Source organism: Prunus avium, chromosome 7 (genome assembly GCF_965620075.1).
Source record: "Prunus avium chromosome 7, drPruAviu1.hap1.1, whole genome shotgun sequence".
Lineage (NCBI taxonomy): Eukaryota > Viridiplantae > Streptophyta > Magnoliopsida > Rosales > Rosaceae > Prunus > Prunus avium.
The window spans coordinates 32345607-32370150 of record NC_142290.1 but is presented as its reverse complement, the minus strand read 5'-3'; the positions used below and the strand labels follow the sequence as shown (position 1 = coordinate 32370150).

Below are 24544 nucleotides of genomic sequence, written 5' to 3'. Positions count from 1 at the left end.
AACAATTTGAAATCTTCTCAAATATTACGGCCGTTGATTTGCTCAAAGAAATGATCTGCACTGTCCAAAGTTTGATCCTTGGAGGAGAGAGAAGCAATGCATATGTCAGGACACTTTTCAGCCAAGCGGTGGCCCCGCTGTTGACACGTTTCATGCGTCGTGGGTCGCATGGTTTCTTTCCTTTACACCCATGCACCCAAACATGCTCTTACAAATAGTAAAATGGCCCATGGTAAAAATAAGAAAATTTGATCACCTAAGTCTTCTTTGAAACTGCAAGGAAGCATCCTCCGTCACTCTCTCTTTCTACCACTCTACCCTCTAACTTTTTTCTTTTTCTTTCTTTGATGCACATTCAGTAGACCACTTGTTTTATACGAAAGTGATAGAAGTAAAAAAGCCTCCCTCCCCTTAAACTTTTGTTCAAAAAAAAAAATTAGACGAACTAATCCCACTAGAAAACATCCTTTTCTAATTATTAGGGCGGCATGAGGCTATGGCTGCGGCCCACCAAAGATTCTTTGGGCATTAGAAGGTTCATTTTAGGCTTATTTAGTATAGGCGGTTATCTAATAAGAACAATAAATGAGAATTTTGTATAAGAATATCATTGGGGTGCGACGTCTTCTTGCTACTCATGAGTCTTCTATTGTTAGGCATATTCTTCGTAATGGGAATGGGGCTGCCCATCGTATTGCTCGGTTCAGTCTCCTTGATCAAAGCCGTTCTTGTTGGATGGATGTGGGTCCTTTGTGGCTTGTGGATGCAGTTTATGATGATTGGCCTGAGTCCAATGTTCTTGTCTAAATTTTCAGTTGTAATTTGGTGTGTGTGGTACTCTTTTTCCTCACCTAAAGTTTTTCCCATTGGGTTTTCTTTAGGAAGGTTTTAATGAGGCCACTGTTATCCATGCCGGTCTTCGTATTGACTGATTAATGAATCCCCTTTTTACTCAAAAAAACATAATAAAAATTGAACGATTGAGATTAAAACATGGTTTTAATAGGTTTCACATACAAACGGGTAAAACAAAACCTGGATACCCAACTGAGACCCATCAAACATCTCCTCTTTTTCTTCAATTTTTCCTCTTCGTCCCTACCTGCACTGCACATCTCATTTTTGACTTGTTTATCTGTCTATATCCATCTTCTTCTTCCTCTCTCTCCAACCTGTAGGGGCTTTTTCGTTCCAGCAGCTTGACGAGTGGGCATGGGCTGCTGTAAAGAGCAAATGGCTGGAATCGCCCCTTGTGTCTGAGTTCAAGAATCAGACCCCAAGAATGCTTCGAAAGGGTAGCGAAGCCTTATGAAGCACCCTGGTTATCTTAACCAACAAAAAGACAATTGCTTGCAGATCAATTCTTGGCTTGGCATGAGAAGCTTGTGTCATGGGAGCTGAGCATTCGCGAGTTTAGCATGAGAGAGAGAGAGAGAGAGAAAGAGCTGTGATTTCCTATGAGAAACAGAGTTTTTAAGGCAAGGGAAGAGAGGATCTGACAGGGTTTGGCTGAAAAGAGGGAGAAGGAGACAAGGAGAGGGCATTAATTTCAACATAAACATTTATTCATAGATGAGAGATAACGATATAATAAGAAATACAAACAAAAGGGAGGGGAGGCCTTTTGCGTTTCTCGTCTCATAAAGAAGAAACAACAAGAGTAATGCTATATTGCATACGATTAAAACGCACATAGTGCTGCTAAATCTATGAATTGACCACATCTTTTGAATTGTTATTTGAAAGCTTCTTTCCTAATGCACATGACTGCAAATCATCCCTACTGTTGACTTGTCCCCTGCCCTCCTTGTGTAATTGCCCCCTGTCCTCCTCCTTGAGTGGCTGCTGCTCCTCCTAGTCCTCTTGGTTTTGGAATTTTCACCTTGATGAATTCAGGAGCAAGCAGACGCCTATTTTCGGGACGAATGGAACCCTGACAATCAAAAACCGGACACTCATGAACACCTAGATCATGAAATACTGTATCTTGAATACGTGCCACAATATACTCCTGGGAACTGAATTTAAGTTCTTTAAACGACTCTCTAAATCTTCTGAGCCGGAAATCCTCCTCAGTCTCATTGACGAGTTTCTCAATTGTATCATCACCTCCTCGAGCTTTACCAACAAGTACTTGAATGAGGTTTCTTGGATCACTGGCACATCGTGCGTTGAACCAAATAATTGACAACCCCAAATAAAATTCAGCATAGCGGGACTGCTTGATTTCTTCTATCTCTTCCATATCTATACCTGACGTCTGCATATGAAGCCCTTGTGGATTCTCATTAGTTTCATCGTGAAGGAAGTTACCTAAACGGAATGCAGATGTGCTAACCAGCTTAATAAATCTTCTGAGCCTAAAATCCTCCTCGCGTTCCTTGGAGAGTTTCTCGAGTATGACATCTTTGACATCTTTGCTTCCTTGCCTCACGAACCGATCATGCATATTTTCAATCGTTTCTTGTTGCTCATTGGAATCCAGTTGCCTGAACAAAAGAATCGACTCGCATAAGCGTCTTTCACGGGAGAATTTTTTTCTCAACTTCTTGAATAAATGAACTCGTGTAGCCACCGGAGCTTTATTAAACAGCTTTGCGAATGTTTTCCTACTGAAATCTTCCTCTGTTTCCCCTGCAAGTCTTTCGACATTAACAACTTTGACAGCTAGTTCGTTAGAGATTTGTTCAATCTTGTCTTGTTGGTTGTTGGGGGATAGTAGGCTGAACCCAAAACTCGAGAGCTGAGAGAGTAATTCAGCAGCACTGGCATAATCTTGGGGCTGAACGAGCACCCCGTGAGGAAGATCTCTTCGTTTGTCTCGCAGCTGCTGTACAGCTTTGTCAAGAAAGTGGACTTGGATATCAAAGTCAACCACTCTCTTACATAGCTCTGTGAATCTTCTGAGTTCGAAATCCGCCTGGCTTTCTTCTGCGAGCTTCTCAACTACGACGCCTTTAACTCCATCACAGAGTTGTTCAATCAGCTGCCACTGACCATATGAGCTTTGTCCCTTGAACCACGTAATTGAGAATCCTAAGAAAAACTCGGCAAAACGAGACTGCCAATCTGAGCAACCTTCATTATGTTTTGGTTTCTCGCCATATTTCTTCCTGCAGGCGATAAGAATTGCATAAACATCGTCAGTATAATCCTTACAAAGCTGTGTAAATCTTCTGAGCCTGAAATCTTCGTCATTGGTTTCCTCATCAGCTTTAACATGAACCATTTCTCCAATAAGTTGTTGTTGATCATTGGCGTCAAGTTCAGTAGTGAACCAAGAAATCAACTCGCCAATTTGCCTCTCGCGCTTGAATTTCTTTGTAACTGTGAACAGGAAATGGTTCTGGTCAGGGAAGGGAAGTTTGTTGAATAACTCTGTGAATGTTCTGAGTCTGAAATCCTCTTCACTTTCCTCCGAGAGTTGCTCCACTACAACATCTTCAACTACTTTTTTATACATTTCTTTCGTCTTCTCATGTTGATCAGCGGCAGAGAGTTGGCTGAACCCAAAGATTGAAAGACTGAAGAGTAGTTCAGCAGCATCAGCAACATCAGTAGAATTGGTATTGGGCACGAACATTGATAATCGACTCGGAGAAAGGCGGCTTACAAACTCTGGTTTTGGGAAGACGAACATTGATAATCAACGCGGAGAAAGGCGGCTTACAAACTCTGGTTTGGTAGAAACCCCAAATCGTTACTTATTCCTAAAATTAATTAAGCAACAAAAGTGGTAAGTCAAGCATTATATGACACAAGTATAAAACAAAACAACTAAGATATACAATATTATGTATCACCAGCAAAGAAGTATGAAATGTGAAGGGATTATTTCTAAAATTAGGGCCTCTCCTTGTTATTCTTACTTAATATCATGATGCAATCAAGCTAATTAACAAATTCATAAGTCAAAAACCAGGAATTTAATGGGTGGGTTTATTCCCGTTTTCAGTCAATGTTAAAGCAAAAAATAAGCAATCTAATGCAATATACCCTACAATAGTTGTCTTGTTGGTTTTGAGCTTTAGCAATAGCTGGTTTCTCTAATGCAATCAATGACATCAAGTGATTTTTTTTATTTTTTTTTAAAGAAGAAAAAGAAATTAACAAGTGCAAGATGTTTATAAGAATTCGGAAGTACCCCAGCTCTCTTGATCGTTCAGCCTTCAATTTGATTCGCAAGAGTGATTCAGCCCTCAATCGATTCTTCTGCATGAGAGTATGTCATCTTGTTTTCATGTAGTGTGTGTAGACTAAGACTCAAGTTGTATTGTATTTATAGAAGAGTTGAAGGAACAACAAAAGTTCAGCCTTCTCTGAAACTGCAAGGAACAATCCTTTGTCAGTCTCTCTCTCTCTCTCCCCCTTCCTTCCACCCTCCTCCAGCTTTAATCTTTCTCTTCTTTTCATGGAAATTCAGTAGACTTGTTTTCATTTAGTTTACTGATTACCATTCAATTCAAATAACAATTTGAAATCCTCTCAAATATTACGGCCGTTGATTTGCTCAACAAAGAAATGATCTGCACTGTCCAAAATTGATCCTTGGAGGAGAGTGAAGCAATGCATATGTCAGGACACTTTATAGCCAAGTGGAGGCCCCGCTATTGAGACGTTTATCATTTATGAACACTGATACGTATTCATGAATATAACCATAATTAACTCTTTGTGTTTCCTAGCATGCAACCGAAGATGCTCTTACAAATAGTTAAAAGAAGAAAATTTGATCACCTTCAGTCTTCTTTGAAACTGCAAGGAACCATCCTGTCATTCTTTCTCTCTCCCTTCCACTCCACCCTCTTAACTTTTTTCCTTTTTTCTCTTTCTTTCATGCAAATTCAGTTGACGAATTGTTTTATGCGAAAGTGATAGAAGAAGTGAAAGAAGACCTAATCCTACTTTTCAACCAAAAAATAAAAAGAGACCTAATCCTACTAGAAAATGTCATTTTCTAATTATTCGGGCCTCATGAGGCTAGGGGTGTGGCCCACCAAAGATTCCTTGGGCATTAGCACTGTTGGATTCCTATTGTGTTAGGTTTATTTTAGGCTTATTAACTATTGTACTATGATTAAATTTTACATTATCCCTCCGACCTTAAAGAGGCTCACTTTGCCTCCTTGATCAAGGTTTAGTGTTCCACTTTACCCTCTGTCGTCATCTCTATTTATAATTATGTCAACTTTGCCAACGGGGTCTAACCCAATGGAAAAAGGACCTTGATTTACAGACCAATGATCTCAGGTTCAAACTCCATAGCATCCTGATAGTTGTAAAAAATCTCACTCCCCTAATATCGCCTGTATAAATCACCTTTGATGACGTGGCATGGTTATTTTAATAATTTCATACACAAGGGTCATTTACTCACTTCCAGCTTCGACCAAAATATTAATAAAAAATTATTTACATTTAAATACTTTAAAAAGTTAATAATCAAATTATACAACAAAAAAAAAATAGAGAATTTTGGTTTAAACTCAATAAATAACATAAAATTAGCAGGGGGACTACATTACAAAACCATAAGTGGCGATCAGTGATTGGATGGCTCGAGTAGAATCATGTGAAGATGGACTACGGCCCTGGTTGTCAATCCATTGGGTGGAATTATTTATTTATTTTTATTTGTTCCAAGTGATAGTCTAAACTAGAAATGATGGGGGTTTCACACACACATACACACAACTAAGATGCCAACGGGGTCTAGCTCAGTGGAAAAGAGCCTTGAATTGCAGACTAGAAGTCTTAGGTTCGAATCCCCACGACATCATAATTGTGTGTGTATTAAAGAAATCATTATCCCCTGTAGTTTAGACTATCACTTGTACTCCAAAAAATAAAAAAATGCTATGAGAATTCGAACATAAGATATCTAGTTAGCAAGTTAAGGCCCTTTGTAATTAGAGCTACAATGAACTGACACTCAAGCTCGCCAATAGCTAATGGAGGAAAAGATCATGCCCTCATTTAGGAGTGGCAATTTTGGGCACGACCTGTTACACAACTCGAAATTCGCATGATAAATTAGCAGGTTTAACCCACACGATTAAAATTCGGGTCATTTTCGGGTTAACCCGCCATGACCCTTTTAATAAATGGGTGAGTTTTGAGTCAACTCGTCAACCCGTTAAAAATACCTATATAACCCGTTTATCAAAACGAGACATGGCGGGTCAACCCGCCAACCCGCTAAGATACCTATTACCCACTAAAATACATATACAACTTGCCAACCCGCTAAATTATGTAACTTAATGAGTTGGATCCTAGTCATCGGATTTTAGTTAGAAAAATAAAGTGATGGGTTGTAGGTAAGAAAAATTAAATCAAAGGGGAAAAGTCAAATTTACTATTTTTAGTTCGCCCAAAAAAAAAAAACAAAGAGCTAAGATTCGCATGGTGTTTGCTTCAGCCATCCATGGGGTGTTTTATGTAGCATTTGCATTCCTTGTGCTCCAAGTTAATACTATAAATATTTACGCGTGTAGTTGATCATTTCTCTAAGTATTCTTTATTTATATATAACTATTAAATGTGAATTAAGGGCCTGATGGAGTGTTTTAGATACCAACCCCGTCAGAAGTCTTTTTATATAATTTTTGGAGGGACAATTAGAGAAAATAAAGGGGGCAGAGCTTTCTTATGAATTGCAAATGGCTCTTCTACTTTTCCTGTAAAGTATGTATTACATGTCTCGTAGTTTACAGACGAATAATTCCTGTAGCTGGAAATTACAGGCAAGATACGTGCTTAACACCGTCGCATGGTTAAGACCTGCATCTATTCATTAATATTATACTTTGGATTTGAATTCATGACAATTATATGTCCACAAATATGCATGTGAGGTGTGACCGTAACACCAAGTACTTAAAATTTCTGCTAATTAAGTAGCTATGGGAGATATGTGACGATTATTCAATCTTGTGACATGATTCAAGATAGATTAAATTTATAAAGTTAAATAAATAAATAAATAAAAGAAGATAATATTCAACATACATGGTGAACTTTCTTACAAAGCTCTGGCTGAGGAAAACAAAACCAACAACTGTAACCACCACTTTCTCCGCTACTCCTAATGCCTCCCCCCTCCACTAGAGGCCAATGAATTAAAATATTCATACACAGCAAAGAAGGCCTGAATTGCAGTGAGTAGTAGGAGCACGACCGCAGCTACAGCTGACAAGAAAGACCATGGGGTGTCAAAATACTTAAATAAAAAACCAGCCCATCTCACGTGTCAAATATTTCTTTGGTACTCATTCACATCCTTGAACAACTTACATAGATAACTTTCGTCAATATCAAAAGCCACATCCTTGCCAAGGTTTTTGAAGAAATGAGCAACCTCCTCATCGGTTCCAAGATAATTATCAATAATATTTTTGTCACTGGGAAATGCTGCGTCCGCAGGCGTGCTGATGAGACAACTCATCAATGGAAAATATCGGTGCGTAGATCATCTAGAGTTATGTTCGGGATTTCGAGCACCCCGTTGCAGAATCTGATATCCAAGAAGCTGTTTGCCTCCTTTGTCTTGAACTTAATTCCAGCCAAATGAAGCTTTTTGGCGGATTGGATAAATTGAACCAGCGGAGAGGTGTTTCCCTTCCTCATGATCTTCAACTTAATTCACCCTACGAACTTTTTTAGTGTGTTCCTTGTGCTGGCCTTGAGTATTCCCGCTAGAGGCTTTTTGGCCATTTGGATCAATTGGACTAATGGAATGGAAGAATGACTTTTGGGTTTTGATTTTGAGGTGAGCGGGTGATGTGGTTCAGCAATAAACCTCAAGCGAAGACTTCATAAGTGCAATTAGTCATTCTTCCATTAGTCCAATTGAAACCCTAAATACCCCATAGTAGGCTTATGGATAGGGTTCGAGACTTGGATTTGACCAAACTAATTTTTTATAAAATAATTAATTACTAGTTATTAAGTCATTTATGACATCAGTAAAATATTTAAATATTCACTAAAGAAACAATAATTAAAACATAATTACTAATTAAATTAATTAAAAAAGACAAAGATATTACATAATTATATATATTAAATTAAAGAAGTTGGCCAACAAACAAAAGTAAAGAAAACTAATTTTATACATTTAAAGAGTATAGCCGCACCTAAACTTTTAAAATATTCTATTTAAAAGAGTATAGCCGAGCGGTTATATTGTTAAAATATTTTATTCATAGGGTATAGCCGCACGGCTATACGTTTAAAATTTTTATTTATGGAGTATAGCCGCTCGCCTATATATTTTTAAAAAATTAGTAAATTGAGCTTAGACCCATAAAATTCATGTGTAATCACTTACAACCCTTTCCTTTATTTTTCTATTTAAAATACCCAATTTTTTCAAATAAAACCCGATGACTGTGATCCAAGTAAGCAAGTTACCTAATCTAGCTTAAAATCTGATTTATTCTATTTTTTGGATTCCAAAACTACCCCTATTTACAAGTTAACGTGTTATGTGGGGTGTAACTAATGACACACGTTGAATTTAGAAAGATCTTCAAATAGTTGTAATGGATGTAGGAATTAATTTAGAAACTTATTTGAAATTAAATATTAAATTCAACATTAAAGTATTAGTAACGTTTTGGTTTGTTTTATGACCCAAAAAAAAAAACGTTTTGGTTTATTTAATAATTTTTTGTTGTTGTTTTCCTTCTATGAATTATACTACTAGTAATCTATTTTATTATAGTTTTATGAATAATAGTGTACATTCTAATTGTGTTGAAAAATATTTTGATAATCGATTTATTGTTTGTTTTATGAAAAACATTTTTTAAAAATGAACCTATTTTTTCTCTAAATAATTTACCTTTTTTTTTTTCTCAAAATAAGTTACCCTTTTTTCTCTGAATAAAGCACCTATTATTTGTTTTATGAAAAATAATTTTTTTAAATGAACCTATTTTCTCTCTCCAAATAATGTACCTATTTTTTGTCCTCTAATAATGTACCTAGTAAAACAATATACGTATTTTTTTAAATGAACCTATTTTTCCTCTCCAAATAATGTACCTATACACATTTATAGGTATATTGTAAAATAATTTACCTATGGGTAAATAATGTACCTATATTTTCTATAAATTATTGTGTACCTATTTTTAATTTATGAAAAAATGTACGGAAATTTCAATTACAAAGTAACTGACTTAGTTTTTTTTTTTTTTGGTAAATAATATACCTATATTTTATTTAAATAACATATTTATATTTATATTTTTCATAGGTACATTATTGGATATGTAATTTACAGATATGTTTTTTGGTTTGCAATTTCAGGGGGCGGTATGTGAGAGGGAATGACAACCCAAAGAAATGAGGTGATTGATATGCTATTAATAGGAAGTGTTAATTGCAATTATGACAGTTAATGAAGTGCTTGAAATAAATTATAAATAAAATATGAAGTTTGGTGGCAACGATGTAAAAACCTAGGAATATTACGACCTCTTATATCCTACTGGTCATTTAAATTTGAAATTGGGTTTTACACATAGATTTATAGAGTGATGGGTATATGTCTAGAAAATAAAAAATGTATGGATCTATATTGAACAAGCCATATTTAAAGAGTATAGCCGCGCCGCTATACTATTAAAATTTCTATTTATCACGTATAGCCGGTCGGCTGTACCTTTAAAATTCATATTTAAGGCGTATAGCCACGCGGCTATACGTTTAAAATATTCTATTTATAATGTATAGCAAAAAAACTAGTTTTATATTTTTAAAATCTAAAATTTTATAAAATAAAATAAAAGGCAAAAAAACCTCCCCGAACGAACTTGCGTTGGCAAAGGTCTACGCCGGCAAATATTTGCCTTACTAGACCTCTCCCGACGAATTTTACCTATGCCGACGAAATATCGTCGAGAGAGGTCTAATCCAGAAAACTTTCGCCGGGATATACCTGTGCCGATGACAGTTCGTCGAGAGAGGTATTTTTAAAAATAAATATAAACTTAGTATCTTTAGGTCAATAAAATTTTATTTTAAATTATCTTTTAGTTTCATCCAAATTTTGTTTATATCTTTTTAGTTATTAAATAATATCTTAGCCTTATTTAATTACTTTCATTAGTAATTAGATTTTAATACTTATTTATTTAGGGAATAATTAGTATTAAATATTTTAATTAACTTCATAAATTTTATTACTTGATAAATAGTAAGTTATTTTTTTTTTTTTTTTTAAATAAAATATTTAAACACTAATTATTCACTAAGTAAATGACTATACTACCACTTGTTAAAATCTACCTCAAGGCGCACTTAACCATAGGGTTAGGTCCGGTTATGTCGTACCAATCGTCTATTGAGATCGAAACCCTAATCTTAAAACCCTAGGTCGAGCTACGTGAGTATCCAAGCCTAATCGAGTTATAAGTGCCCCATAGTAGGATTATGGATAGGGTTCGAGATTTGGATTTGCCCAAACTAATTTTTAATAAAATAATTAATTACTATCTATTAAGTAATTTATGAAATCAGTAAAATATTTTAAATATTCACTAAAGAAACAATAATTTAATTAATTAAAAAAGACTAAGATATTACATAATTATGCATATTAAATTAAAGAAGTTGGCTAGAAAAAAGAGTAAAGAAACTAATTTTATACATTTAAATCGTATAGCTGAGCGGCTGTACAGTTAAATTTCAATTAAGTGGTATAGCCGCGCTGCTCTACCTTTAAAATTTATATTTATAACTTATAGCCATTCGGCTATACTGTTAAAATTTTTATTTATATAGTACAGCCGCGCGGCTTTACTGTTAAACTTTCAATTTAAGTAGTATAGCTGCGCGGCGATACTGTTAATATTTCTATTTATAACGTATAGCCGCACGGCTATACGGTTAAATTTTCTATTTATAGGCTATAGCCGCGCATCTATACTTTTAAAATATTCTATTTATAGTGTATAGCAAAGAAACTAGTTTTATATTTTTAAAATATTAAATATTAAAAAAAAAAAAAAAAAAAGCAAAAACACCTCACCTGACGAAATGTCATCGGCAAAGGTCTACGCTGGCAAATATTTGCTGTATTAGACCTCTGCTGACAAAATGTCGTCTTGAGGGTCTAATCTGGCAAAATTTCGTTAGGGTATACCTGTGCCAACGAAAGTTCGTCGAGAGAGGTGTTTTGAAATTATCTTTTTAGTTATTAAATAATTTCTTTTAATTATTTAATTAATTTCATTAGTAATTATGTTTTAATTATTATTTCTTTAGTGAATAATTAGTATTAAATATTTTAATTAACTTCATAAATTATAGTACTTGATAAATAGTAATTAAATTTTTTATAAAAAATCTTTAATAAAATATTTAAATGCTAATTATTCACTAAGTAAATGACTATACTACCACTTGTTAAAATCTACCTCTAGGCGCATTCAACTATAGGGTTAGGTCCGGTTATGTCGTACCAACTATATATTGAGATCGAAACCCTAATCGTAAAACCCTAGGTCAAGTTACGCGAGTATCCAAGCCTAATTGAGTAAGTGCCCCATAGTAGGCTTATGGATAGGGTTCAAGACTTGGAGTTGCCCAAACTAATTTTGTATAAAATAATTAATTGCTATTTATTAAGTAATTTATGAAATCAGTAAAATATTTAAATATTCACTAAAAAATAATAATTAAATTAATTTAAAAAAGATTAAGATATTACTTAATTATACATATTAAATTAAAGAATTTGGCCAAAAAACAAAAGTAAGGAAACTAATTTTATAAATTTAAAGAGTGTAGCCGCGCGGCTATACGTTTAAAATATTCTATTCAAAATCATATAGCCGACCGGCTATACGGTTAAAATATTCTATTCATAGGGTACAGCCGATTGGCTATACGTTTAAAATTTGTATTTGTGGAGTATAGCCGCCCGGCGATACGTTTAAAACTTCTATTTATAGAGTATAGCCGAGCGGCTGTACGTTTGAAGCTTTTGATTTATCAAATAATGTATGAAGGACAACGAAAGGAATTTGGTTCTCCAACCGAAGAAGATCTCGTATGAGGTTAGGGAATATCCATGCCAAGTTGAAGATGGGGTCATCTGGATCACTTGGTGACAGCCTTCCAACTTTGCAGAATAGTTCAACAGTGAAAAGACCATCTAGCACCATCACCTCAACTAGATCTTGACCGCATAAATTGATTGTCTCTGAGTAGCACCGTCTTATATCTTCTTCCATTGACGCCACAACCTGCCGATAGTCATCAAGATTCGATCCAGGGGATGGTGTTCAAACAAGCAAATCGCGAAGAAATCTCCATTTGTGCTGCTGCATCATGTCCAAATGTGTGTCAACGTAGTGATAAGGACCGATGGAAACTATATGAGGCTGGTAGGCCTTCTTGTTTATTTCCAAGAGGTATTGGGGTACTCTGAAGATGCAACAAGAGCTGTTTCCAGCTGAGGGGTGCCGCAGCCATTTCGTTTCCTGGATTCTTTGCTCCAAAGATATTGTGGTCTGAATATTGTTCATCGCTGCAATTGTAATGACAGCATCTCTTCCTCCATTAGCCCTTGGTGAGCTTGATTGTGAGTTCATTGTAGCTATAAATTAAAGAGCAGAGGATTTGGTAATCACTCTACTTGAAGTAAATTTGAATGACAAAAATATGTTGCCACAAAAGAATTAACTATCAAGAAGAAGACAAGGACCAACCTTAATTATTAGCAGCAGATTCAAATGATAGAGTAGAATGAAACAAAAAATAATATAATGTGACCCTTTTGGGGCCTGAACCTTCTTTGAAATTTCATGGAACCATATTCTTTGCCATATATTCTCAGATTTTCTCTGCTTAATATATTTGGATGTAGATTGATAACTAGCTAGTCTTTTGTTTTGTTTTTTAATGGGTTTTAACATGGAGATAACTGATGATTTAGTTTGACTTGGTAATCCTAACTCAGAAGACTTTTTCCTTTTTTCTTAGAATCTTCCTTTGTTCTCTCCCGCTCTCACCCTCTGTCCATTTTTCTACATATATAATTGTTATGTTGCTTCTTTCTTCTGTTTTTCTGATTGTGAGGTGTTTGACAGCTCAATTTTTTAAGTAGATATCTATTAGTGATTTCCATTGCTGAAATCTATTAAAGATTCCTTGTGGAAGACCATGGAACTTCACCAATAACAACAAAAGGTTTTAACTGCAAACCTACTGGAATTAAGCTGCGCAGAAATGAAATAGGAATTTTCAGGTTAGCTGTAGCCATGAGTAAGCAAACACGCACTTATATTATGTGTTAAAAGTTAATGAAACCAAACCAACTAGTTTGCAGTCAATAACTAGATTAGTGCTAAATAGCACAATCATGTCCTATAGTCCCCTCCAACAAACATGCCCTAAGCATTCAGAGGAAAGACAACGATTTACATTAGCTGGTAGGGCCTATTCCGTATTGTATTTCACTAATCTAAACCATCTATTTTTCACATCTTCATTCAAAGATCATCTCTACACAAAAAAAAAAAAATCATGGAAATTGAAAGGCATCAAATTGAGACCAACAAAATCAATGAATACAATGCTTCAAGAAAGTACTTAATTTTATAGTATAATCAATCTCTGTATCAGGAACCAGACATTTAAATGCATAAATTATAAAAGATAGTGCACTTCATATCCCTTTGAAATTAGGAACCAGACATTTATTCATAAATCAGAGATTGATTATGATATGAAAATTACAAAAGGAGGGGAGGCCTTTTGCGTTTCTCGTCTAATCAAGAAGAAACAAGAATAAAACACACATGCTAGCGATACAGGGCAAACTCATAAAGAAGAGTAGTGCTGCTCCATGTGAATTCACCACATCCTCTGAATTGTTATTTAAAGGCTTCTTTTATAGTGCATGGCCTCAAATCATCCTACTAGTGAAGTGACTAGTCCCCTGCACTCCTTGTGTAAGTGCTCCCTCTCCTCCTCCTTGAGTGGCTGCTCCTCTTCATCCACAGAACGAATGAGGAAACGGTGGCCTTCCACGGAACGAATGACGAAACGGAGGCCTTCCACAGAACCGGATGCCATCCTTTTTCTCCTCCTTTTTTAGCTCTTGATGAGAACCTAGATCCTGAAATATTGGTTCTAAAATATATTTCACAATATCCTCCTGGGAACTGAACTGAAGTTGTTTAAACGACTCTGTAAATCTTCTGAGCCGGAAATCCTCCTCAGTCTCATTGACGAGTTTCTCAATTATATGATCACCTTCTCCAACTTTACCAAGAAGCACTTGAATGGGGTTTCTTGGATCACTGGCACATCGTGCTTTGAACCAAATAATTGACAACCCCAAGTAAAATTCAGCATAGCGTGACTGCTTGATTTCTTCTATCTCTTCTTTACCTGACGTCTTCTGCATATGTAGACTTTTTAGATCCCACTTCTTAGCTTCGTTGCCAAAGAAGCGATCCAAAAGATATGGATGTGTACTACACAGCTTTATAAATCTTCTGAGCCTAAAATTTTCCTCACATTCCTCGTATAGTCTCTCAAGTATGACATTTTTGCTTGTCTCCTTTCCTAAGCGATCAAACATTTCTTCAATCGTTTCTTGTTGATCATTGGAATCCAGTTGCCTGAACAAAAGAATCGACTCACAGAAGCGTCTCTCACTGACGAATTTGCTTTTAAACTCCCTGAATAAATTAATTCGTGTACCGACAGGAGCTTTATTAAACAGCTTTGCGAATGTTTTCCTTCTCAAATCTTCCTCTGTTTCCTCAGCAAGGCTTTCGACAATAACATCTCCGGCAGCAAGTTTGATAGAGATTTGTTCAATCTTGTCTTGTTGGTCATTGGGGGATAGTAGGCTGAACCAGAAACTTGAGAGCTGCGAGAGTAATTCAGCAGCACTGGCAGGATCTTGGGGCTGAAGTAGCACCCCGTGCGGAAGATATCGTCTTTTCTGTAGCAGCTTCTGTTCAGCTTTCTCAAGGAAGTTGACTTGTACACCAAAGTCAGCCACTTTCCTACATAGCTCTGTGAATCTTCTGAGTTTGAAATCTGCCTCACTTTCGTCTGCGAGCTTCTCAACCATAACACCTCTAACTCCATCACAGAGTTGGTCAATCAGCTGCCATTGATCATATGAGCTTTGTCCCTTGAACCATATAATTGAGAAACCTAAGAAAAACTCAGCAAAACGGAACTGCGAATCAGAACAAACTTCATTAGTATCGGATGTCTGTTGTGCATGTTTTGGTTTCTTGACATATTCTTCCCTGCAGGCGACAACATAGTCAGTATAATCTTTACAAAGCTGTGTAAATCTTTTGAGCCTGAAATCCTCATTGGTTTCCTCATCAGGTTTAACCTGAACAATTTCTTCAATCAGTTGATTTTGATCATTGGCGTCTAGTTGAGTACTGAACCAAGAGATCAACTCGCCCATTTGCCTCTCGCGCTTGAACTTCTTTATAACAGTTGTCAGGAAATGGTTCTGATCAGGTAAGGGAAGTTTCTTGAATAGCTCTGTGAATGTTCTGAGTCTAAAATCCTCTTCACTTTCCTCCGGGATTTGCTGAACTACAACATCTTCAACTACTTTATCATAGATTTTTTTCGTCTTCTCACGTTGATCAGTGGCAGAGAGTTGGCTGAACCCAAAGATTGAAAGACTTACGAGTAGTTCAGCAACATCAGCAGCATCAGTAGAACTGGTATTGGGCTCGGGGGCTGGTTTTGGGAACACGAACATTGATAGTCGATGCAGAGAAACGCTTACAAAGTCTGATTTCGTAGAACTTATGCCTAAAAGAAATACAAAAATTAAGCAACAAAAGTGGCAAGTCAAGCATTATTTGAAGTTCTTTTCTGGTATAATCATAAAGAGTGACCTATAATTCGGATGAGAGTTTGTTAAATCTTTTAGGTTTTGTTAAAAACTTGATGAATTCAGTCCAAACGGTCCTCAAAGTCTATGTTTATAGCTAGCTTATACAAGCAGTGTAGTGTCAACTTCCAGTTGAAATGAAAGCACTTTCTCACCTACGTGTAGTTGTTGGTTAAATTTTGAGCTTTGGTAATAGCTGGTTTCTCTAAGTCATCAAATGCAATGACATCAAGTGAAAAATAATTTTGAAGAAAGAAAAAGAAAATTAACAAGCGCAAGAGGTTTATAAGACGTACCCGAGTTCTGTTGATCATTCAGCCTTCAGTTGGATTCTGAAGAGTGGTTCAGCCCTCAATTGATTCTGGTTGTATTGTGTAGACTACTTGTATTTATAGAAGAATTTAAGGATTGTAGGCACAAAAAACTACAGGCACCTTACAAATAGTAAAAACAAAATTTGATGTATAATATCCATCTTGTATATAAGTAGATTATCTGCAAACCAGCTTTGTCTTTTTCTTTATTTTTCATGGAATTGACATGAAAATTCCCTGAACTTTTTTATTCTTTCACATAGACGACGGTTTTTGAGCAAAAGGTGTCGTCTAAATGCTTAACAAACGATGATTTTGGAGCACACTAGACGACGGTGATCCAATCGGCAACCATTAATTATTTAACCTTGGGGAAATCGTGACATGAATTATTCAATCGGCAACCATGACAAATAGAAGAGGAAAATAAAGTTTTGGGTGATTTAATTAATCGGGTAAGCGTCGTCTAGCAAACTAGCAAGCATGAGTTAAAACAATTCCAACCAATCCACTGATGATTTCATCAAAAGTGACAATAGACCTAAAACCAATATATTGTGTTTCCTCGTTTCTTAAGTCCAATGAAGTCGTCTAAACTCTGGATATTGTTTGTCGCTGCTGCAATTGTAATGAGAGCATGGTCTCTTCCTCCACTTAGCTAGCGTGGTTTTGAGTTCATTGTAGCTCGAAATAAAGAAGAGAGGATTTGCTAATCACTAAAGTTGCATGACAAAAAATGTACACGAAAGAATTAACATTCAATAAGAAGACCCCTATGGAGGCAACCTTCCTTGAAATTTCATGGAACATCATCTCTAAAATCTACACTCAGATTTTCCCTGCTTAATATTTCATCCTATGGATGTAGATTGATCACTAGCCTTTTGTGGTTTTTTTTTTAATTTTTAAAATTTTAAAATTCAATGGGATTTGAGGTTGACATGGAAATCCTGATGATTAGTTTAACTTACCTAACTAATTTCAAAATTAACTTTATATTTTATAGAGTGAAAAGCCATATACATCTAAAAACTCAATAACTTACCGGTAAAAAGCCTAAGATTTACTTTAATTAGTAGGCTTTGTATTAATTGGGGACCGCTTTTGGGCCCAACAGTAAGTATCTTCATACCAAAATGAAATACCACCTCTTATCCCTTTTGGGCCCAATGGTGAGCTCAAGTATATTCCGCCAGCGCAGTCCTCAAACTAAATAACTACAATGTAATTTGGGGTTTTAGTTAATTTTAGCTTAATTAAAGTAATCCATTATGTTTTTAATGCACTCTCTGTTAATGATCATTTAAACGAGCATATAGCAGAGGGTTAAGGACGCATGGAGTAATGGACAAAATATTCAACAAAGTCCTGGTACTTTAGAGAAGACGTTTTAAATTTATTACTATTAATTTGGGTGATTAAGGCATGGACAAGTCTATAAAACACGCAATTATATTATTACAAATTTATAAATAAACCAAATCCTAGACATGTATTTATAAAAAAACCCAAACACTATTTAAACATAGAAACACACCCAAAAGCAACTTCAAAATCAACAATTGTATATTTTTTGGGTGTGTTTATAAATGGGTTTTGAGTGTGTGTAATGATGAATTTTGGGTGTGTTTATAAAGTATTTTGAGTGTTGGGTTTTTTTATAATTTCAGCCCCCATTTTGGGTGTTTTAGTGAAACTCCCTTATATTATATGTTAAAAGTTAATGACGAGACAAAAACAACTAGAGTTTTCAGTCAATAGGGAAGTTATTATATTAATAATATAAGTACATTAATTTCCAAATTCCTAGTCAAGCACACTAAGCACTACATAGAGGAAAGACAACGATTTACATTAGCTTGTCACTATCTACAAAATTCTAATTAAGTTGACAATTAAATTCACATGTACAGGTTCATCCATTCCATGCCATGAATGTAATTGTTCTGGGGCATGTAAAAAACATCATCGTATTCCTCCACCCCAAACTCCCCTAAAAATGGAGGATCAATGGCGTCCATAGAGAGTGAGGAGCTCGGACTGTTGCTCGAGCCGCCATGGTCTACGCGCTCTGAGAGCCGTCGAATCTCCTTCTCAGCATCCGAGAGTTGCTCCTTGAGCTTCGACATCTGCAACAATGGTACCAAATGTTTATATTATGGGACTATATATATATATATATATATATATATATATGCATATCAAGGTGTGTGTTGTGGGCTACATATGATATCTCAATTGAGTGATCACGTGATGTTCCTTCCCCGAGTGAGTCTTGGCAAGGCCCCCCAACGGGGCCAACACCACCAACCACCTTAAAACAACATTGTACGGACAGCCCTTGAGGACTGGAACACAAGTACCTTTTCCTGTCTGATTCGGTGGCAGCAAGCTACTGTTTGTCAATTTTTTTTCCCCACCCTTTATGTGTGTTTCTATGGCCAAACCCAACAAGGTGGCATGGCTTTCTTCGAGCCAAGAGCTCATGCACGTTCCTATGTGTGCCTATGTGGTGGGTCACCTTGTCCTTTTCTCTCTTTTTTTCTCTCCTTTCCGAAGGTTAAGAGTACTTGGACATAATTAAAAAGCCATTAATATCAGCTTGAGCGTGATATTTTCTGCTAAAATTAATGAATTAAACTATACCTAGAGACCCCATGATATTTTTAAGAAATGAAATAATGAATAGTTGAATTTTTTTATAAATAAAAATAAAGAATGCACATCGACCCTAAACAAGAAAATGATCTACTTTTAACCCACCCTTGGTTTCCCAAAAAAACCTGAATAAAATTTTGAAGAAAATTACAGTTTAAATCCTATCTACGCTTGAGTTTTTATATATATTTTCCTCGATTTTCCTTGGAAACTAAACTAAACCCAACAAAGTCAAAGATGTAGAATTCACATAAACCAAATGACATGTGTAGAGAGAGAGAGAGAGAGAGAGCTATGGACCTCGGATTCAAGCTTGCGATTCTCAGAAACAGTGCTATCATGTTCTTTCTTCAAGTTGGAGTATTCTTCTTCCAACTTCTTGTTCTTCCAACGAGCCCTTCGGTTCTGGAACCAGACAGCAACCTGTCGAGGATCAAGACCTAGCTCAGAAGCAAGCCGGTCCTTCTTCTCAGACTCCAATTTGTGTTCGTTGCCAAAATTGAGCTCAAGAAGATTCACTTGTTCTGCAGTCAGCTTCCTCTTCTTGAGCCCAGCACCACCAGCCTCTCCACTTTTGCTCTTCTTACGACGTCGTTTAGGCTTTGACGCTCCTAAACACAGCAGAAAAAAAGTTGGTTAAGTAAAATGTGAGAATAGGAAAACTATGGAAAAAAAAAAAAAAAAAAGTTCGTGTGCTTTTGAAGGTTGTACCTTGTTGGGGTACAATTTGGGTGTAGACATCGGAAGGGTACAAGTGAGAAATGAGTAGCAAATGATCGTCTTCTTCAACAACTTGGTGGTTGGTCTTGGTTGTCATGCTTTCCTAGCTAATTCCTATAGATATACCTCTCCCTTTCTCTCTCTCTATCTCTCTGTCACTCTCTGCAACTTTCTTTTTCTCTGCCTCTCTCACTTTCTTTCAGGAAGCAGATGTGTGGAAGTTGAATGGCTTGGGAGACAACGCATGGAGCTTATTTATAAGGGAAAAGTTTTCTCTGTGTTCTTCTTCCAACCCTTTTGTTTTTCCCAAAACAATGATGTTACAATAATGTCCTTAACTTTGTGGAAAATTTTGGATGTGCCATTTGGTTTATTCTTTATATACATACACTAATTAGAAAGCATAAACGTACAAAGGCTAAGATGGGAAAATGTACTAGTGACGATTACTTAATCTAGTGTGTAGTTTCAAATTTATAGTTTAAAAAATGCTAGAGAAAAAGAACAACATGATCCATAAAAACTTGGCTCTATATTCACCCTACAAATGAGAAGATGTTCTAGATTTCCATGGCCATTATGATTGATGCAATAATATAATTACTTTTGGTTGGGAAACAAAACTAGAATATGATAACACTAAAGATGAAAGTATCGTTCATTGTTCTTGAATTGCAACCGTTAATAAATTACAAAGATTAAGTCACGATATTTGAAAAACTATAGAGACTAAAGTGAAAAGTTTACTCAAACTACAGGGTCTAAATTGAAATTTGTCTCTAACACTACTACACCAAGTTTGTATAATAGTGATTTGGATGTAACTCACCCTCTGTCCTAGAGAAGCATGGTTGGGTTAGGCTTTCCCAATTTGGTGATTAACCAAAAACATATAAGGGTAATTATGGTATGAAGAAAAAGTTAAAAACCCCTCAACTCCGCACAAACTTTGTAAATCCGGATGGGTTGGGATCCCAAACCTGACCACCTCGAAGTGAATAAACAATGTGGTGTGGTTGGCCTATGGATTTGGATATGCAACTCACTTTTGTTGTCCAATTGGGTGGTATTTTCCTTTTTTCTATGTCAATTAGGCTAAGAGATTAGCCAAGCCACCCCCAATTTAGCTTAGCTTTGGCTTTATACAATATACTAGGTCATGCGTGGCTCGAGATGGGTGAAAATGCAAGCATCTTGGAGTGTTTTGTGTTTGCTTAACAAGCATGTAACAAGAATAGAAAAAGCTTTATTGGAGCCCCCTTCTTTCACCATAGAATCATATAGTATTAAGGGGAGTTCATAAAAAATTTGAGGAGGTTGGAGGAAATTGAGGGCCACTGGTGATGTCGTCATTGTTGACGTGTTTTTCTTACCACTTTAAACACTCTCGACATATGATACATGATTCGATCTAAGATTTATGAGATTCTGCACAAAAAATTTAAAATAGAGTTCTTCTTTTGTGTTTTAAAGTGCTTTGATTAGAACTCAAGTGATTTTATAATATATTTTTTTCTAGCTCCCTCTCAAACGTGATTCATGATGTATTTTGCTAATTAGATGAGATTTTTAAAGTTATTGAGTCCTTATACCTAATAACCAAAGAAATAAAGAGAGAGATAACAAAAGAAGAGACAAACTAAAAAAATTCAACGTTTCCTGCTCTCCCAATTGATCTCTCTTTTCAAGTTCACTGTTTTTCCCTGTGTGTTTGGAAAGATACTGAATTACAAATGGAAAGCAACAACATTTTCCCTATCGTCCGCACAACCACACAGCATAGCAGAGTCGCTTTCTCGTCCAATCCTCCTTGCACTTCTTTTTAAAAAAATTTCTCTCCCCTAGGGTTTTGCGCCTTTCCATGTAAAACCAGATGATGAAATGAAATGACAGGGGCACGGGGGCATACGTGGCATGGCTAGCTAACTTGACCAAAGTTGCGGGAACATTCATGTATGAACAAGAAGTATGCACTCCCAGCCACTATATATGTCTGTCCTTGAAAAGGTTATTTGTTAAATTGGAGTTCAAAAGCAACATGGTCAAGGATAAGCTAATAGGTCCCTCCCGCCCCAAAAAGCAAGTCCTCTCCATGTTATTTTAAATGTTTGTCTTCTCACAGCATATGTGCAAGGTTGATATTTAGGGTTAGACAAGACTATTTATAAGCAAAATTAATAGCATAGAAAAAAGAAGAAAATGTAGCATCCAAATCCATATGGATATACTTTGGGTTGTTGTTGTTATTTTTTAAAAAAATTTGACAAGGAGAACTTGATCCCATATCCAATTAGTGAGGGAATATCATGATCTCGTAAATCAGATAGCACAAGTAACAGAATCCCTGGCTTTAGCATTTAGCAAGATTGCATATATGTCATCCATGGTACAAAAACCATGTGAGAATGTAATTGAAACAATTCTATTCAATCACCAAAATTAAAATGTATTTCCTATTTGTTTTGACTATTAGATTCCCCCCGTCACATCAGTCCGACACTCAAAATTAGATATTTAGTTCGAATTGTCGCAATAATTTTACCTTTTTAAGATTTTATGCACGCGTAAATAAATGTCGGCAAATTCTTACAAAACTTGACATACCATTAGCGTTCTTCACAGAAAGAGGGAGCAAGAAGTGATTGATAGGCCAATTGGGCTTGGTCAAGATGACTGACAGACAGTCCCCCTTGATCAATTAGCCGGCTCACCAGAGCCATTCAGTTTAATGAAAGAGTTTGGCTATGGCAGCTTTGAAAGTGTGTGAAAAGGACAGCTTGAAATGCGAAAGAGGGGAGCACATGGGGGCAACAAGAACCTTGTACGCGTGTCAAAACCCCCCCAAGAATTTCCAAAGGGACCACAGATTCTATCCATCCACGCGTAAGCTTCTCATAGACAGACCAATTTCACAGTGACCTGCCTACCAATCAAGAATCGGGTGCCCACCCTAATATTATACAACCAATCACCATAAACACACACACACACACACACTCTCTCTCTCTCTCTCTCTCTCTCTCTCCTACGCTAGCCGCCATGTTGTACCATTCACTTCTTACACATGACTTAACTCAACCAACCCCATTTTTGTGCTTAATTAGCCGCAAGGTGTTTGATATATTTTTGACTTTTTCTGAATGTGTCATATTAGCCCTAATTGTGGAACCAATTAAGCTTTCTGGTGAATAAAGAAACACAGTCCCGACATGCCTTTTCCTACGACAAGAATCAAGATGATGCTTATCTTATTTTACCTCTTATGTATATGTTAATCTTATCCAGTATAATGTGCTCATAGAAAAACTTACCTAAAACGGTTTCATATACACTTTCTCTTTGTGTATCTCTCTCTCTCTCTCTCTCTCTCTCTCTCTCTCTCTCTCTCTCGCCACCACCGTGTATCCATAACACTTCTTCGTAGGCTACATTCACCGAATGCAACATTGAATTCATACGTGTATGGAACGGGGAAGGTCTTCTTTTGTGGGTTTTCTATTTGGGTCAAAATTCAATCAATCAAAAACAAAGAAAACTGGTTCAAGTAATTCCCATATTGGTGTAAGAATGAAGTAAAGAAAGCAGTGCATTACTCCAAGTACATTTAAAGATCAGACCCGGTCGTATGACACGTGTAAGGTTTTCTATAGAGAATTAGGACCCCATTTTAACGAATGGTGCAGAAGAGGGTTGTCAGTAAAAGTCGGAGGGGCTGGTTTGCCAAAGTCAAGAAATGTCATTGATTGGGTTTGGTGTTTGTGAACACTGTTCATGCACGCATGTTGTTGTTCCTTTCCTATATGGTTTTTTAGGGTTAGATTTTTGTGGCTAATTTATTCGGTTGGTAGTCCTTTGAAGCAAGAAAATAAATACAAATAAAGATTTGGCAAAGATAAGCTCTTTGGGTTTACTATGGTTAACTTGGATTAAAGTAAACAAATGGTAATAAACGGATAAGGATGAAACGAGTGACAAGCAAGCAAGAGAGAGAGAGAGAGAGAGAGAGAGAGAGGGAGCAGGATTCTGCTAAGCTGGCATGCGCATGGCGTGGAAGGGATTCCTTTTGTATGCTTTTGAGTTGTTTTACGGGGTTTTAATTAAATACTAATCAACTTTTGTTTGATTATTAATCACTAAACAAAATCAACAAGACTAAACTAATGGGTGTCATGTTTATCCCGACACTTCCCACCTTTGTTTCCCATCTTCCAACTCCGAGTTAGATGATAAACAGCTAATGGTAGTGTACTAAGATATATTTCCAGCCATTATTAATTAGCCACAATCAAATGTTTATGCCCTTGTTTAAGGGAAAGCTTAACATCTAAATCGCATTTGGAACCATCTGTCTGATCACACCACTTTCATCAATTTTATTCCCTTTAGAACAAAAAAAGAAAAAAAAGAAAGAAAGGAATATGCACTGCACTGGTCCCGCCTGAATTCCACAGGCTAATCAGATCTTATGGATCCATAATAATTCACTTTTATTTATATTTGTATAAACATGAACATTGGCTTTTTGAACCCTTTTGTGTGGCAATAACATTACATGTTTGTGAAAAGGAAGATTATGGATCTTTTTAAGATTAATTGACTTAATTACATCAACTAATACACTAGCTTAATCAAGTAGTTAAAGTTACACTAGGGTTTACAGTATGCATTGGCATTATTTTCTTTCCACCAATCATTTTCACATGAAAGAGACACCCTAGATTTCTGTCCACATTACATGTAACTATGCATGATGGATGCTTGCTAGCTAGCTAGGCCCCCACTTACCTAAAGCCCCTTAGCCATTATTAATTTCTACTAAAGCCAAATTTTTCATATATATATATATGCCCTACAAAATGTCTATAAACATAAAGTATAAAGCGGGTGCTTAATTGGATAGGGTGTGTGCGATTAGTGTGTCATCAAGATTTCCAAGGTCTCCTTCTGGATG

General features: G+C 36.1%; 3 protein-coding genes and 1 pseudogene across 4 annotated transcripts; all 4 read right to left on the bottom strand.

The window, feature by feature from the left end:
• Window positions 1-1543: 1543 nt before the first annotated feature.
• Window positions 1544-4553, bottom strand: LOC110765354 (uncharacterized). Its single transcript, XM_021968464.2, has 2 exons — window positions 4145-4553; window positions 1544-3710 (listed from the first exon to the last, which is right to left on the bottom strand). Exon 2 carries the CDS (start codon window positions 3638-3640, stop codon window positions 1781-1783), a length of 1860 nt encoding a protein of 619 aa, XP_021824156.2. The 5' UTR covers window positions 3641-3710; window positions 4145-4553; the 3' UTR covers window positions 1544-1780.
• Window positions 4554-7087: 2534 nt separating this feature from the next.
• LOC110747235 (UPF0481 protein At3g47200-like) lies at window positions 7088-12608 on the bottom strand (annotated as a pseudogene).
• A 1030-nt stretch (window positions 12609-13638) lies between these two features.
• Window positions 13639-16250, bottom strand: LOC148293343 (uncharacterized). 2 transcript variants are annotated; one of them, XM_088256119.1, is made up of 2 exons: window positions 16198-16250; window positions 13639-15819 (listed from the first exon to the last, which is right to left on the bottom strand). In XM_088256119.1, exon 2 carries the CDS (start codon window positions 15764-15766, stop codon window positions 14012-14014), a length of 1755 nt encoding a protein of 584 aa, XP_088112245.1. In that variant the 5' UTR covers window positions 15767-15819; window positions 16198-16250; the 3' UTR covers window positions 13639-14011. The 2 variants fall into 2 exon arrangements, with proteins under 2 accessions (XP_088112245.1, XP_088112246.1); XM_088256120.1 differs by having other exon boundaries at window positions 16057-16239.
• Window positions 16251-17962: 1712 nt separating this feature from the next.
• Window positions 17963-19832, bottom strand: HB40 (homeobox protein 40). The gene is made up of 3 exons (XM_021953733.2): window positions 19585-19832; window positions 19174-19484; window positions 17963-18344 (listed from the first exon to the last, which is right to left on the bottom strand). Exons 1-3 carry the CDS (start codon window positions 19688-19690, stop codon window positions 18117-18119), a joined length of 645 nt encoding a protein of 214 aa, XP_021809425.1. The 5' UTR covers window positions 19691-19832; the 3' UTR covers window positions 17963-18116.
• Window positions 19833-24544: the final 4712 nt, after the last annotated feature.